The sequence below is a fragment of the Trachurus trachurus genome (genome assembly GCF_905171665.1).
Source record: "Trachurus trachurus genome assembly, chromosome: 15".
NCBI classification, from domain to species: Eukaryota; Metazoa; Chordata; class Actinopteri; order Carangiformes; family Carangidae; genus Trachurus; species Trachurus trachurus.
Window position 1 is genome coordinate 7,785,793 of NC_139906.1, and position 15,533 is coordinate 7,801,325.

The 15,533-nt window shown below is 39.1% G+C and overlaps 1 protein-coding gene across 1 annotated transcript; it reads left to right on the forward strand.

Annotated features, from left to right (window-relative positions):
• Positions 1-327: 327 nt before the first annotated feature.
• ciao2b (cytosolic iron-sulfur assembly component 2B) lies at positions 328-2,945 on the forward strand. Its single transcript, XM_083987597.1, has 5 exons — positions 328-577; positions 1,547-1,616; positions 1,878-2,003; positions 2,161-2,206; positions 2,360-2,945. The coding sequence occupies exons 1-5, from the start codon at positions 441-443 to the stop codon at positions 2,461-2,463; spliced, it is 483 nt and encodes a 160-aa protein (XP_083843723.1). The 5' UTR covers positions 328-440; the 3' UTR covers positions 2,464-2,945.
• Positions 2,946-15,533: the final 12,588 nt, after the last annotated feature.

The following is a 15,533-nucleotide window of genomic DNA, read 5'->3' on the forward strand; positions in this document are numbered from 1 at the left end:
GTGGAGTAAAAAGTACAATGTTTTAAGCTGAAATATAGTTGCATAGTTGTAAGTGAAGTAGCCTACAAACACCTCAAGTATTTACTTCGAAATGTAGGCTACTTTAAATTAATAGTTGTCCTTTTACTCTCCAGCCCTAATTTAAAGCTATATCTTAAAAACGTATATGACAAATTCAATCTCTATTCACGATGATAATAATTAGTCACAGTAGCCTATATTTGTGTTTTTATAAGTGGAGCTTTTTTTGTTTGTTTTTTTCTTGGTGCACTGTCTCTTTAAGACAGGCTTTATACTCTATTTGGGCTCCGTCGCTTTCCGTAGTTTCCGGCCGGTGTTTGCGGAGTGTGTTTGGTTTGTTTCTGCGCAGCAAGCTGCAGTTTCAGACACTGATATTTTACTATTTTAACGAGGATTAAACCTTAAACCAAAGCGTGAAGATGTCCGGGGGAACCCGCCTGGAGAACGCCAACCCTGTGATCTTCCAGCGGTCCGGGGACAGGCTGATGACATCTGCCGACGAGGATGAAGACGTCCACGACCCCATCGACGACAGAGAGATTTTCGATATCCTGTTGTTGATGTTGTTGTTGTTGTCTTCCGCTGGTTTTTTACTAGTTTTTAGATCTGATTGTTATGTTTATAGTCTATAAAATGTAGTTTATGTAATATTCAGACACGCAGCATGTATTTTCTCTGACGTTACAGGTTGTTGCATCATGTCAGAGCTGACCGTCAAATGTTACAGAGAAACAGTTATAACAGACTTTTCCTTATCTATATTATTATACATGTGTCTCAGGCTGATGAGATTAAACAGTGGGATAATTATTTAGCTCTTTATTTAGTAGGCAAGATAGGTGAAGTATATAGGCTATACTATGTTACAAATTATAAAAAAGTTATTCTTATATATTGGCAATAAAACAGGAGTAAGTGATCTCGAGGCCATTGAATCAAGCAATTGGACTTGGTTTTTGTCTTTTGAAGACGTTTCACCCCTCAGCCAAGTGGTTTCATCAGTTCCTGTAGACTAGACTGGCTATGGTCTGAACAATGGTGAATGACTTGGCTTTTTCAGACTAACCAGTCTAGTCCAGTTGACTTGATTCAATTTCCTAGAGATGTCAAATGAGAATTTGCATGGACACAATAAGTGTAATTTTATTGCTTTAAGAACAGTGAGTGTAACAAAACAGTTTTCCATGATTTTCACAGCATTGATGATGTAATTGTTTATTGTTTAATATGGATCCCCATGAGTTAACGCCTTGGCAACAACTAATCTTCCAGGGGTCCAGTAGGCCTACATTAAAATGGAAAACAAACATTGTTAACATCATAAGATTACACAGAAGTACTTTTGCAAAGAAAAAAGAAAAAGCTGCTGGTTTGCAAGCACATGCTGATGATCCTTGAGAAGTTTTTATAGTATATAGTATGTTTTGTGTGTTGGCTACATGGGAAGACTGTGTAATGACAGGGTTACAGTCCAGGACTTGTTTCTTTTGTCTTGAATTCTTTAACTGAAGTTACATCTGATCAGATCCATCAACGACCCTGAGCATCCTCTGTCTCTGGAAGAACTCAACGTGGTGGAGCAGTTCAGAGTCAAGGTAAGGACTCTCTATAACTGTGTGTTGGGGTTGTTTTTTTTTTGTTTTTTTTAGATTTACCACAAAGTAAATGGAGAGAATAACAATATAACAGACTAATCAGTATTTAAATTTAGTGACTGACACATCTTTGTCTCACTACAACATCCTTTTATTCTTAACAACTTCAGGAAATCTTATTGACAGTTTTTAATTAGGGAAGTAAAATACATTGAGTCTTGTTTTATTAAGTCTCTTTCTATCTGCTTGTCTTACTCTCAGGTTAATGATGCAGAAAACTTTGTGGGTATCGAGTTCACTCCCACAATCCCTCACTGCAGCATGGCAACGCTCATCGGCCTGTCCATCAAAGTCAAGCTGCTGCGCTCCCTGCCCAACAGGTTCAAAGTACGTGTGTGTGTGTGTGACGTGTGTTGTTCACTATAGAAACACACATTCAACATCATTTGATTCTTACTTAAAATCTGACTCTTACTGAAAATGGTCTAAATGTTAAACATGTAGCGTTACTGTGTACTAGTGTTTTGTCTTTTCCTCCACTCAGATCGATGTCCACATCACTCCTGGGACTCACGCATCAGAGGAAGCAGGTACCGGTAGTTTGTTTTTTCCATTTTCTTCCAATAACTCTTTGTATCCATGACCTATAAAAGCTGAACTGTGCTATCAGTCACTGCTCGTTGTTGAATGTGAGGAATTTGTTACGTGATTTCTTTCTTATTTCTGTTGTTTGCATTGTGCAGTGAACAAACAGCTGGCAGACAAGGAGAGAGTGGCAGCAGCTCTGGAGAACTCCTCCCTGCTGGAGGTCGTCAACCAGTGTCTGACCACCACCAGGAGCGCCTGAGCAGCCAATCAGCTTCCTTCCTTTCCTTCCTGTCGTCTTCTCTCAGCCTCTCTGACGTTTGCAGCAGAACAGCCAAAACATGTTTGAGCCTCTCTCTGACGCTGCTACTGAGCCGTGTGTCCGTTTGAGTGGCTGCAGCAGGTTGACAGTCAGGATAATACAAGTCCACATCTGGATATAAGGAGAGGGTAACACTGTTCTTCACTTGAAGACAGTAATCTAATCTGTTTATCATGACCCAGACTAGTCTGGAGAAAGCAGAGGAATTATTCTCTTATCTGGCTTTTAGGGACGTCCACTATGAAAACACGCTGAAGCTTCTTCATACAGGTTAATTCCTGTTTTGTATTATCACATTTACACTGGAACATATGCAGTGAATCATCAGTAGAATAATTTTGCACAGTCTGCAGTAAAAATGACTTATGTAAATTATATTGTTTTTGAAATTTTAATAAAAGTTCACATATCAAAAATGAAATGATAAAATGATTTGCCTTTTTGTTATTGTTTGTTCTTTTTCATCCAAGAAACAAAATATTTTCATCGGATGCTAAAATAAGAATAAGAACAACTTTATAAATCCCCAAAGGGAAATTCAGAAAGTTAGTAGTTTTGATTACAACTGCTTACTTAAACAATATACCTGAGAAGATGCTATTGTCTGCTAGAGACAGATACATTTAAAGTCTGAAATACAAAGTTTATCATCTATGATTTATCTGTTCACTTTATCTAACTCAGCTGTTTTGAGGTAAAGTTGAAATCTTTGTCTGAACCTGATTCACAGTCTCTTTTTTTCACAAATACAAATTCTTTGCACGTGCACAATTAAATAATAGAACATGATAAAAGTGTAATAAATGCAGTCTTTAGCACCACTTTCTCACTGTTTGTCTCTAAAGACACAATAAAAACATTAATAATCCACAGTGACACTGATCAGTTGCTCTTTCAGCAGAAGAAAAATCTTCTTTTTCCTCTGTGGTCACATGCAGCTCAGTCTGTGCAGCGTGGTTTTGTCACATCTGGACTGACGGCATCTGTCCACAAGATGGTGCTGTTGTACCTCATTTCTACTCCCTTTACACATTTAATGCTAAAGAAGCTGCCAGTTTTTCCTTATATTCTATATAAGTACATAAAAACATGAAAGACTTCATTATATATATATTATAACATATTATTGTATTGTGTTCTTATAGTCACTACGATCAAGTGCAAGTACATGATGTTTTGTAGCAGAGTCGTTCCATAGTATTTTCGTTTAAAACTTAAGAGTTAAATGTTTAAAGTTGTGGTTTAAGTGGTTTCACATTGTTTTGTTCTTTCCCCCTCACCCTCTGTTGTTTCATAGTGATAATTTCTTTGTTCACAACTGCAGTTCTCAGAAAACCTTGCTGTCAAAGTTCACACGTACTTTTCCTCCACATCCTCCCAGGTACAGTCTCCCCCACCCACCCACCCTATATGTGTGTGTGTCCTGTGTGTAGTCTGAGAGAGAAAGACTACAGTATGAACACACAAAGAAAGGTCTTTGTGTTAAAATCCACTCTCACAATAGATTACACCTGTTGAAGGTCAATGGTAGAATTGAGGATATCCCAGCATGCACAGCGCAGAAGAGGCAGAGATTATTATTAAACCATGTGTCTGGGATATGTATGTTTGTTTGATACACAGATTTAAGTAAATCAGATGATATTTAGATTTTAAAACACTGTTATACAGAGTGACATTTAACTCTGATATTATGGTAATGTCTGTGTGTCTGCAATGTGTGTGTGTCCAGTTTTCCACCGGGCTCCTGAGTGTGTTGGCGTGGGATGAATAGTGGCAGTGTTCAGTCGGAGTGGGGCTGAGTAAACAGTCATCACAAGCTTGGCCGTCGCCCGCTGCACAAAGCAGCACAGTTCTGCTCCGCTCTTTGTGCGACCAACCAACCAGCGCTGGTTCACTGAACGACGACCAGATATCCGGAGGGGTTTGTCATTTTAATTAAAAAACAATACTGACATGGTGCAACACATCTGTTCAAATGTTCTCCAGCTGTTCCTACGGCAGCCTATCGAAGGTCATATTATCAAAATGATTTGTGATTTCTCCAGGTTTTTTCTTTCCTGTTTCTTAAAGCAGAAGTAAGCGGAAAAAGAATAAGTAAGTGTTAATATAAGTCTTAAATAGTTATATCTTCCGACAGCAATCACTTATATAGAGTGTTTGGTCTGAAACACGGGTCTGTCAGTCACTCTGCTCTGCTGTAAGCCGAGGAGAAAACTTTCCATGTATCCTACAACCTTTATCCAATGAGGAGAGAGAACGGCATAAAGGGGCGGTCCTCTCTGTGTGTGCAGCCAAGGGATGCGCGTGAATGTGGTGACGTAGGGACGAGGGCGGGGACTGCTGACTCCATCGGCTGACAAGAAGTTAGCCAAAACGACCAGATCGCTACTTCTGCTTTAAAGTTTATGTTTTTCCAACATCTGTCTTGTGTTTACCCAGAAAAGGCAGGTGAGAACGAACAAATGAGTCATTTTTAATAGCTATAAAATAATACTTTAATGGTTCTGTTGTCTGATTTTGTAAAAAAAAAAAAAAAAAAAAAGTAATGCACAAGTCTTGCAGTACTTGAAAACCTGTGGGACCTTTCATCCACAACACCTTTACAAAGAAGCAGCATGATCAAAGCTTAAGGAGGAGGAGGCCTGTGTTTGGAGGAAATCCCCCTCACCCTAGCTAATGTCACACACTCTCTCTACCCTACGTTTATGCGATTACATGGAAATACTGTACATGTAGCAGCACACACTTACTCATTAAGCACCTGCGCTGAAAACCCCAACAGGCACAGACTCACACATTCAGCCGTCCACAGGAACAAACAGTGACGTGGATGTGGATGTGGAGCGGCTGTGCATGTCGTCTGCTCACCTCCCACTTCACAGCAGCAGCAGCACACTTCACAACCTGTTTGTTTTTTTTGTTTTTTTGGAGAGGGATACTCCACCCTCTCGTCAACAAGCCCCGCTCATTAAAGTTCCCCCAAACCACTTCTGTTGCACAGCCTGCTCTTTGAATGGGAGGCTGATTGCAGCCTAAATATAAGGCTCAGACAAACATGGCTCCTGCCCTGAAGTCAGGCGTAATGGGATGCAGTGATGTTGTTTGTCCCGTGTGCTCCTTTTTTTTAATATATAATCCAGGGAACAAGTTGTTTGGTGCAGTATTTTTGGACAAATGCAGAAAAACCTTGAACGCCTACTGTACACGTCTGCTTCAGAATCACATCCATGTGTAATGTCCAGGTTCATCTCATCGTATATATCTTGTTTGTCATAAAAAATAGAGGAAATAATATACTTTTTTGTCAAAATTTTCTAATATTCATTCCCCATCTTCACATATTCAACTCAGACACTATATTGAGAGGAAATGTGACACCCCACACCCATCAGTATCAATGTAAGTGATATTGTGATATGCTAAAGTAAATGCATACAAAGAGGGAAGCGAAACCTAGTGGGTGAATATCCACGCTTTATACTGTACGGGCACCTCTGCTCTTCACAGCTTTAGTTGGGCCTTTTAAGTTTTTAAAGAGGTTTTAATGCTCCACCCAAAAATTATATTTCACACGGGCACAGCAGTTTGATTGAAGCTTATGTTTACAGTTTGGGAAGGTCCTTAAATGCTGCATGTAGCCTACACTCAAGACTTGCTTTTATTAACTTATTTATTGTGGTCCTAATCCTTCCCAGATGAACAACACAGTGAATATTTGACAGAAAAATACACAAATGTCCTTGTTGTAAGGTAAAAAAAAAAAAAAAAATAGACCTGATTTGTTGTGTTTTTGCAGTAAAACTTCTAAAATGTAAATTAAAAACTCACAATTTAAGGTTCTGTAGGTTTTTAAATTGAAATGTAAAAACACTAAGATATGTAATAAAGAGGCATCCTGTCCTCTCTTTGATCACATCTCTATATCTTCGGCCATGTTTTTTTCTCTATCCTTATCTTTGTAGACACTTCCTGTCTTCCTGTTTTATTTTGATAACACTCCTTTCGTCTCAACTTCACTTCCTGTCCTCGTATGTTTCCCGCGGTTGGGCGGTTGTAAACCCCGCCCTCAGCAAATGTGCTGCATCCTCTTTATGGCTGCACCATAGACTGTAAAGGGCTGCACCCATAGACTGTAAAAAGTAGCCTATATAATGATAGAATATAAAAAGATGTAATGATGTACCGGTAATCCACCTGTATCCTGTTATCAGAGAAATAGACGTGGCCAGATGATGTGCTCAATATGGATTTAAAGAAAATGTTTTCCTCCCTCTATGGACGCCATCTTGGCTTGGTCATGAAAGAGTAGGGATCCGCTGCTGCCATATTTTCAATTTTAATATGAACACAGTAGGGGTTGCACAGACTAGTCGACTAATCGACTAGTCGACTTTACTGCTCCACAATGACGTTTTGAGCATGACGTCGACTAGTCGCTGATCATGTGACAAAACGAGAGAAGAGCGGCTTGAAACAACAGCTGAGTGCGCTGAATGAAAAAAATACGAGCGCCGTCAAGCTAGATAGAACGAGATGGTACCAGACAGGAAGTCGGGCACAGAAAAGGCGAGAGAATCCGGTCAATTTTCAAAATAAAATAAATGAAGATTAAGTTTGTCCGTCTATAAATATTTGTCAGTTGCGTCTGCACACAAGACACACATCCATACAGCGCTAGAGACAGACCTGTGTGTGTGGAAAACCGAGTAGCTACAGACGGGTCGATGTTTGACCGGCGCGGAGAGAGAGAGCAGGAGAAGCTGCTGCCTGCGAGACGCCCGTGAGGACGCGCACAGCGCTTCCGCGGGCAGTGTGTCCGGGCTGCCGGCAATTAAAAAAAAAAAAAAAAAACTCCGCTCATATGGACAGCTTTACATCGCGCACAACAACAACAACCAACCAGGAAAAACAAAAACTGTGAGTGAAACTGTGAGTGAGCAGGACTGTGATGGTGACGAGGCCTGTGTGTCGTTTTCCTCCCTAATTGTTTAACGGACAGTACAGTATTATCTTTTGCACTTGTATAGGAGTGTATGTTACAAAAAAACAAACAGATTTACAGCTTGTTGTTTATAAAGCTGCTGTTCTGTGGACTAATTTCTAGGTGCATGAGCGTCTGTCAGTGAAAAGCTACAGATTGTTGCAAAGCATTTCCCTCCTCCTGTGATTTATGATGGGAAAAATATGAATGACGTCATCAGCGACTAGTCGACGTCGACTCGACTTTCATAACATTAGAGTCGACTTTAAAAAATCTGAAGTCGTGCAACCCCTAGAACACAGAAGTATTTGCCTTTAGACACGTGTAGCCACTGCCAGTTTGTTTTCAAGTATATTTCCCTATTTTGGTTCTTTGTTGTGTGTGACCTCTGTTTAGTTAGGGCCACGGGCCATCGCACCGGGCACTGATCCCTACAGCTATGAAATAGCTGCAGGGATCAGTGCCCGGGCAAAGCACTTCATTTAAACTTTAAACAGTAGACACAAGTCTTGTGTATTGTCGTATTACTCCACGTTTTGATAGGTCATATAGTTTTTGATCAATCCCTGATCAACGACCATGATCATTTTTGGAGAAATTATGAGATTATAATGGGTGTGTATTGGACGGAATGTTCGTGTCAAAGCGCGTGACATCATCGGTTAGAGTGAGAGAGAGTGAAAAAACATTCTGGATTTTTTCTGGATAAACTGTCAGCACGGCCACAAATTAAACTCTAGACACATGATTTCCTCACCGTTTGTAGCCACACTTGTCGTGTCTTATATGATGTGCTCAAAACAGCAGACAGACTTACAGAATTTTATTACGGAGCCTCTTTGTGCAGCTAGACCCGCTCCAGTGGCTCATTGACTTCAATACAAAAGTAGGAGCTGATTTTTTGAGAAAAGCAGAAATGACCCCCTTTTCTAACCTGCGATTCTGAGAAAAGTTTTTGCCCTACAAACATTTAATGCACATCAAAATGCTCAGGAAGGTCTCCTTGCCCAGATGGTCATGACCACATTCTGATAAGAGGTACGGTTCTCTTTTTATGGGCTGTTGTTCGGATGCTGCACCAAGCTCAAATCTCTCTGCTCTGCTCTGCTCTGCTCTGTGTGCAGTTGGTCCAGCTGTACTGGCCAGCTCGTTATCAACGTCTATAAATAGAACAGGTGCAGGTGCAGCCTGGCCGCTCGTTAAGATGTTTTTAAACACAGCCCCACACAGACACATGATAAACCAGACTGACAGAGGATGTCCATAGGAAATGAATTCTGTCAGTCACGCACAAACACAGGCATGCACACTCACACAGACAGACACACACAGACGCTCACACACAGTCACACATGCACACATACACAAACAGACATAACACAACACTGTTCCACACAGTAAAATGTAAGCAGTTAAAGTCGCCATGGTAACTTCTGAGGGCAGGCTGCCACACAGGTGTAATCAGTCAGATCATTAGGGAGGGAGGAGTTTTGTGGCGCTTATCACACAGCTAAATCAGACTGACACAGGATGCAGCTCATAACATGTGTCAAGTCAGTCACACACACACACACACACACACACACACACACACACACACACACACACACACACACACACACACACAGACTCTAGAACCAGCTTCATGTGATTACAGTTACAGACACACACACACATCAAAACACACAGGTAGCATACTATACAAATGCAGAAGCGCGCACTCCTCTCCCACACTCTAACACACACAGTTAACTTCATGTGATTACACACACACACACACACACACACACACACAGTTAACCTAATGTGATTGCAGCTCCTCCATATCAGTGCTTATAGAAAGATGATCATGTGTCTGTCTGATCAGCTCTGTCTTGACCTTAAGATCGTGGGTTTGATTCCCATGTTGACAGAGATGGCAAAACCGGCAGTAGCCCCGTGGCCCATTCAAAATTTCCCCAGAGGAAATTTTCTAGTTTTGTTGTGTTTTACTGGATTTTTGATTTCAGTAAACCTTTATTTGTGTATTGAGTTGTGTCTTTGAATTCTCATCTGCTGGTTGATTTATTTAGATAATCTCTCATATTTTTCTTTTTTTTAAAACAACAATAGTGGAATACAATGAGAGTGTAGCTGTGTTGATCAAATTGAAGGTGTAGATGTGTAGAAGAACATTTTGAGGACTGGCCAATGAACATGTGGCCCTTTGTAGCTATTGTACAGATGGTCTGGTTTATGGAGAATCTACGCTGTGCAACTTATAACTTTACTTTCATTTTAAGGCCGGTGGTTTTGTTAGGTTAGTTGTACCATTAGCTGTTGAACTGACACAATATTTAAATCAAAAAGTGGCTCTGTGTCGTGTTGTTTGATTTCGTCACCAGTGCAAAATGAATTGCGGGATATGTCGGCCCATGACTGATGATTTTCTCAGCCACATTTGAAGCAGACAGTGCAATGCAGTCATCAAATGCAGCCTGTAAAGGACTCAGCCGTAGAATTGGGACTAAACATAATGTGCTTTACACTTGATAGCGAATCAAGTAATTGTAATAAGTTGTAAGTTGTCTGGGACAGTTGTAATAAAAAACTGTCCCAGACAAGTAAGCTATCCTAAGTACTTCATTGTTAATAACTCCGAAAAGTATAACATGAATGAAGTAGTTAACAGTTTTAATGAATTCTTTGTAAGTGTTGGACCTGACCTGGCAAAAAAAATCCCTGATCTAGAAACAGCGGAGGAAGATAGCAATAACTTAATTGAAAGGAATCTGAATTCAATGTTCCTCACAGCAGTTAAGGAGAAAGAAATTATAGATATAATTTCAAAATGCACTAATAAGAGATCTACTGACTGTGAGGACATTGATATGTCTGTTGTGAAAAATGTGATGGAGGGGATTGTTAAACCATTAACATATATCTGTAACTTATCCTTTCAGACTGGTACAGTGCCAAACAAAATGAAAATAGCAAAAGTTATACCTCTGTATAAATCTGGGAACAAACACCACTTCACAAACTACAGACCTGTCTCACTACTCCCTCAATTCTCAAAAATTTTAGAAAAACTCTTCAATAATCGACTTGACAAATTCATAAACAAACACAAATTACTCTCTGAAAGCCAATACGGGTTCAGATCTAAACGAACGACATCACTGGCACTAATAGAATCCATTGAAGATATCACAAATGCAATAGATCAGAAACAGTATACAGTTGGAATATTCATAGACCTAAAAAAAGCTTTCGACACAATAAATCATAACATATTAATCAAGAAACTAGAGCAGTATGGCATCAGGGGAACAGTATTGGACTGGGTGAGGAGTTACCTGAACAACAGGAAACAGTTTGTGAAGTTGGGTGACTATTGTTCAGCATGTTTGGACATTACTTGTGGCATCCCACAGGGGTCAGTTTTGGGCCCTAAGTTGTTTATTTTATATATCAATGACATATGCATGGTATCAAAAGTACTTAAGCTAGTGCTATTTGCAGATGACACAAGTATTTTTGGCTCTGGTAGTGATCTACAACTCCTAATGCAAGAGATTAATACAGAATTAATTAAATTTAAGCTATGGTTTGATAGAAATAAACTGTCATTAAATTTGAGCAAAACAAGAATAATCCTCTTTGGGAACTGCAGATCTAATACACAAATGCAAATTCAATTGGATGGGGTTGCTATTGAAAGAGTCAATGAGATCAAATTTCTGGGGGTTACAATAGATGATCAAATCAGCTGGAAATCTCATATTAATCATGTACAAACCAAAGTGTCACGAAGCATTGCAGTATTAAATAGAGCAAAACAGGTTCTGGATCACAAAACACTCCGTATTCTATACTGTTCACTAGTCCTTCCTTATCTAACTTACTGTGCAGAGGTTTGGGGGAATAATTACATAAGCACAATACATCCACTCATCACTCTGCAAAAGAAAGCTGTAAGGGTCATTCATAGGGCAGGATATAGGGATCACACAAATTCTCTTTTCTTACAGTCAAAACTACTGAAATTCAAAGATCTTGTTAATCTACAGACAGCTCAAATAATATTTAAAGTAAGAAACAACTCACTGCCTGGAAATATTCAAAAATTATTCATTGAAAGGGAAGGGGGTTACAACTTAAGGGGAAAATTTAACTTCAAAATCAGGAACATACGAACAACAAGAAGGAGCTTTTGTGTTTCTATCTGTGGAACTAAACTATGGAACAGTTTGAATGTGGGGTTAAAAGAATGTCCAAACATAATCCAGTTCAAAAAGAAATACAAAGAAATGATTTTCAGTATGTACAGAAATGAGGGTGTCTGACAACCACAAGGTGCTTATTATTATTTATTTGGGTATTATTTACCCACTTAGTTATTTGTTGCTTGGTTCATGTTACTTTCAGTTTGTCTTTGTATGTATGAATGTGTTTGTATATGTTTTTATATGTATATGACTATATAGAGAGATAAAGATTAGTAATCATATGTTAGAATAAATCTATATGTATATAAATATAATAATATATTAGAATAAATCCAGTTAAATAACTCATAAATTAGCTTATTGTATATATTATAATGACTAGATAACCTGATAAATAATTTATGAATAAGGGGTGGGAGTAAATAAGTTTTACTTCTTCCCACTCCTTTTCGGATATGAAACAAACAAAACAAAACAAAACAAAAACAAAAAAAATCAAATTACCTTTATTTTTCAATTATTTTCTTTTATTTTTTTTATTATATATATATATATTTCTTTTTTTGTTCATATGTTGTTTTTGCAAAGTTTTTATATGTTATGTCTGTCCATTTCTGTATTATGTTTTATTTCTTTTAACATGTCCGAAATAAACTTAAACTAACTAACTAACTAACTAACGAATAATGTCTTATCCGCGTTCCCTGTTCTCTCTTCACTGTAGCTATCTAAACAGGTGTCACATTGATATAACACCAGTGGGAAGTAATCATATTTAGCATCAGTATTATTCAAAATATTTGAAATGTACTGTTTTGTAATCAGATCCTGTATAGTTGACAGCAGTGCTTGTGTTTCCTGCACACAGACAGCATTGGACAGTGCTCTCAAGTTTACATTTACAGCCTCAAGATATGATGATCTGTATCTGCTCTGCTCTGCGTGCCAGGCCTTATTATAATCGTAATGTTCATGCACAAGCTCAGCTGCAGGGAGTTCACAGGCATCACGTGGTGTAAATGTTGTTTTGAAATACACTTGTAAGAGGAGATGCACGGTCCATCTGACCTTCCACCAGCTCACTGTACAGTAACTGTACGAAGACACAACTGTAGTCACAGATATTACGTTTCCATCATGGCTCTATTCATGACAGGGTGGAAATACTTATTGAATGACATTATGTGTACATCAAGGCAGGGCAAAGAAATCCAGACTGTTTGAAAGGTGTGTGTGTATGTGTGTGTGTGTGTGTGTGACGTGAGGTTACTGATTACACAGTACAGCCATTGTCCTGTATTCTTATCTGCGATAGTAAATGCATTCCAGGAATTCCTTTCGTTTTCAATTTCTGGTTTATCTCTGCCTTCAATGGCGGTTTTTCCCACTTTTCCCACAATGCCTTTTGACACCTCCAACAGAACAAATACAGTCCTGGAGGATGGAGCCTCTAGTCGATGATTACACATAAGAAAGTGATAGTGATAACAAAAGGGAGAGTGTTTTGGTTTGCAGCTAGGGGACGACTGAGAACAGGCTGCAGGTTGCGTTTTACCTTTCCACACACAGTAGTATGTGTTTCTTAACATACTGCAGTCCTTATAATGTCTTTATCTTCTCCGTTCTCTCTCTCTCTCTCTCTGTTTAACCACTGCTCAACTAACAGGATATATGACAAGTATGTCAGGGTGTGTTTTATAGCAACAGAAGGTCAGGCAGAGTTGAGCAGTTTAACAGTTTCTGTGTTAACCAAAAATGCTGAGACTGATACACTAAGTGTTTTAAACTCTTACACTGAATATTTAAACTGACAGGCTCTGGACCTCTCTTCTGATTGGTTGGCTGATTGTTTTCTAAGTTATTCAATGTCAGGTGAAACACTCTGAGAAACCAAATCCTGCAGTGGTTGGATGGTCGGTCCAGGTCCAGTTGAGAGTGATGACTGCTTTGTTGTGACATCACAAAGTTACAGGAAGTCCTGACGGCTCATTTTAAGGCTGAGTTTCTGAATAAAAGCTGTGTGCATTTCTCTGTGGACTGAGGTTTTGACACTTGGGTGAGTGAGTCTGGGTGATGATGAAGTTATTTCACTGAACTAACCAAAATTATTTAAATTAGCAAAGTGAGTCATAACTTTTGTTTCTGGACTCTGATGGAGCTGATTGGAGCTTGGAAATGCAACAAATGCAGTGTAGCTGCAGCTTTCCTGTTGGTTTGTTGGTTTGGTCTTACTAACCTACATTTACGTACAGGTGCAGGTCTCCAACTCCTCACACCACGTATGACCACAACATCTCTGAGAGCCACGTCCTACGAAACCAATCTACCACTCTCGGTGGAAAAAGGAAAGTAGTCTGTGCAAGATTCTTGTTTCGTGAACGTGTAGCACGTAGCACTTAACTTCACAAGGGTTTCTTTCCTGTTTGAAGAGTATTTTTTGGCTCTTAAACATCTCGATAGAGAAATCTGCCTGTCAACTTTAGGAAGAAGCAGGGGTCGTTCTTTTACTGCATAAACAAACTGCTTCAGGGGAAACAGTGATAATCCCGAAGAGGAACACAACACGCATGAGTAGAAAGACTATTTAAATGGCTATAACATCCTGTGAACACTCATGGGAGCAAATGCATCTGTGTGCAAATACTGTGAACACCACAAATACTTCTTTTTCAAATGAGACCAGTAATATCTTGGTTTATTATCTGACATTGAGTCAAGTTTTCATTATGTTGTCTCTACCTCCACTGGCTCCTGAACTGACGCAGCGAGCTTGTGATAAGCAGCAGATAATGTGTGCTGTATGTGGTCATAACCCTTGTCAGTTATTGCAGTTCACGGACTGTGCTTTTTTATTTCCCTGCAGCATGTTTTGTCCGATACGACTGTCCCCAGGAAATATCAATCTAAACTGTTCTCAACACAAACATCTGCCGAACAGGAAGTGATGCAACCATCCTCCAGAAAGCTACAGGAGGGCTCTGCAGAATGAAAATATAGATGCACGTAAGCTGCTTTTCATCCATCTGTAGGGTTATTTTACTAAGTGTCTGTGTCTGTCCAGAGACAGCACAACAACAGGTGAGATGTGGACCACTAAACAACATTTGCTCAGATTCATTTTTATTTTTTTATTACCACCATTAAAAGACTGCTGGTCTGAATCTACGTAGGGATTATGTTGTTGTTTTCAGCATTATATAATGACTAATTGTTATTTGTATATCCCCTTTAATACAATCTAATGTGATTCAAAGTGCTTTACATAGTGAAAATGGAAAATATGTCTTCTTGACACATCAATGTTTGTCTTACCCTTAAGAAAACCATCAGGGAAAACTGATGAAGAATGAAAATAGATGCACGTAAGCAAACAAAAAAAAGATAAAAATGTCCATTTCTTAAAATGTTTAAAACAATCAGCGAAGATATGATTATCAAATAGGGTCACAATGACAGACAGGAGGCCTATAGTATATCTGAAGAGGGAGAAAAAGGAACAATAGATAAATATTAGGAACTGAGTCAGACGAGGACTCACTCAGTAATCATGGGTCAATAATCAGACAGATATTTCAGACATTTCTGTGGTTTTACACATAGATAAGTCTCAACGCAAGACCAAGTCTCCAAAATAAGCACTGGCTCAATTTAAGCTCAGCACACACACACACACACACACACACACACACACACACACACTGTTCCAGTTCTGAATCCGTTACAAGTCAGAAAAACAACTCTTTGATTAGCTTTTATTATTGTTGTTAGCATTGTTAGCTAATACCAGGCCATAACTACACACTGCATGATAGTTT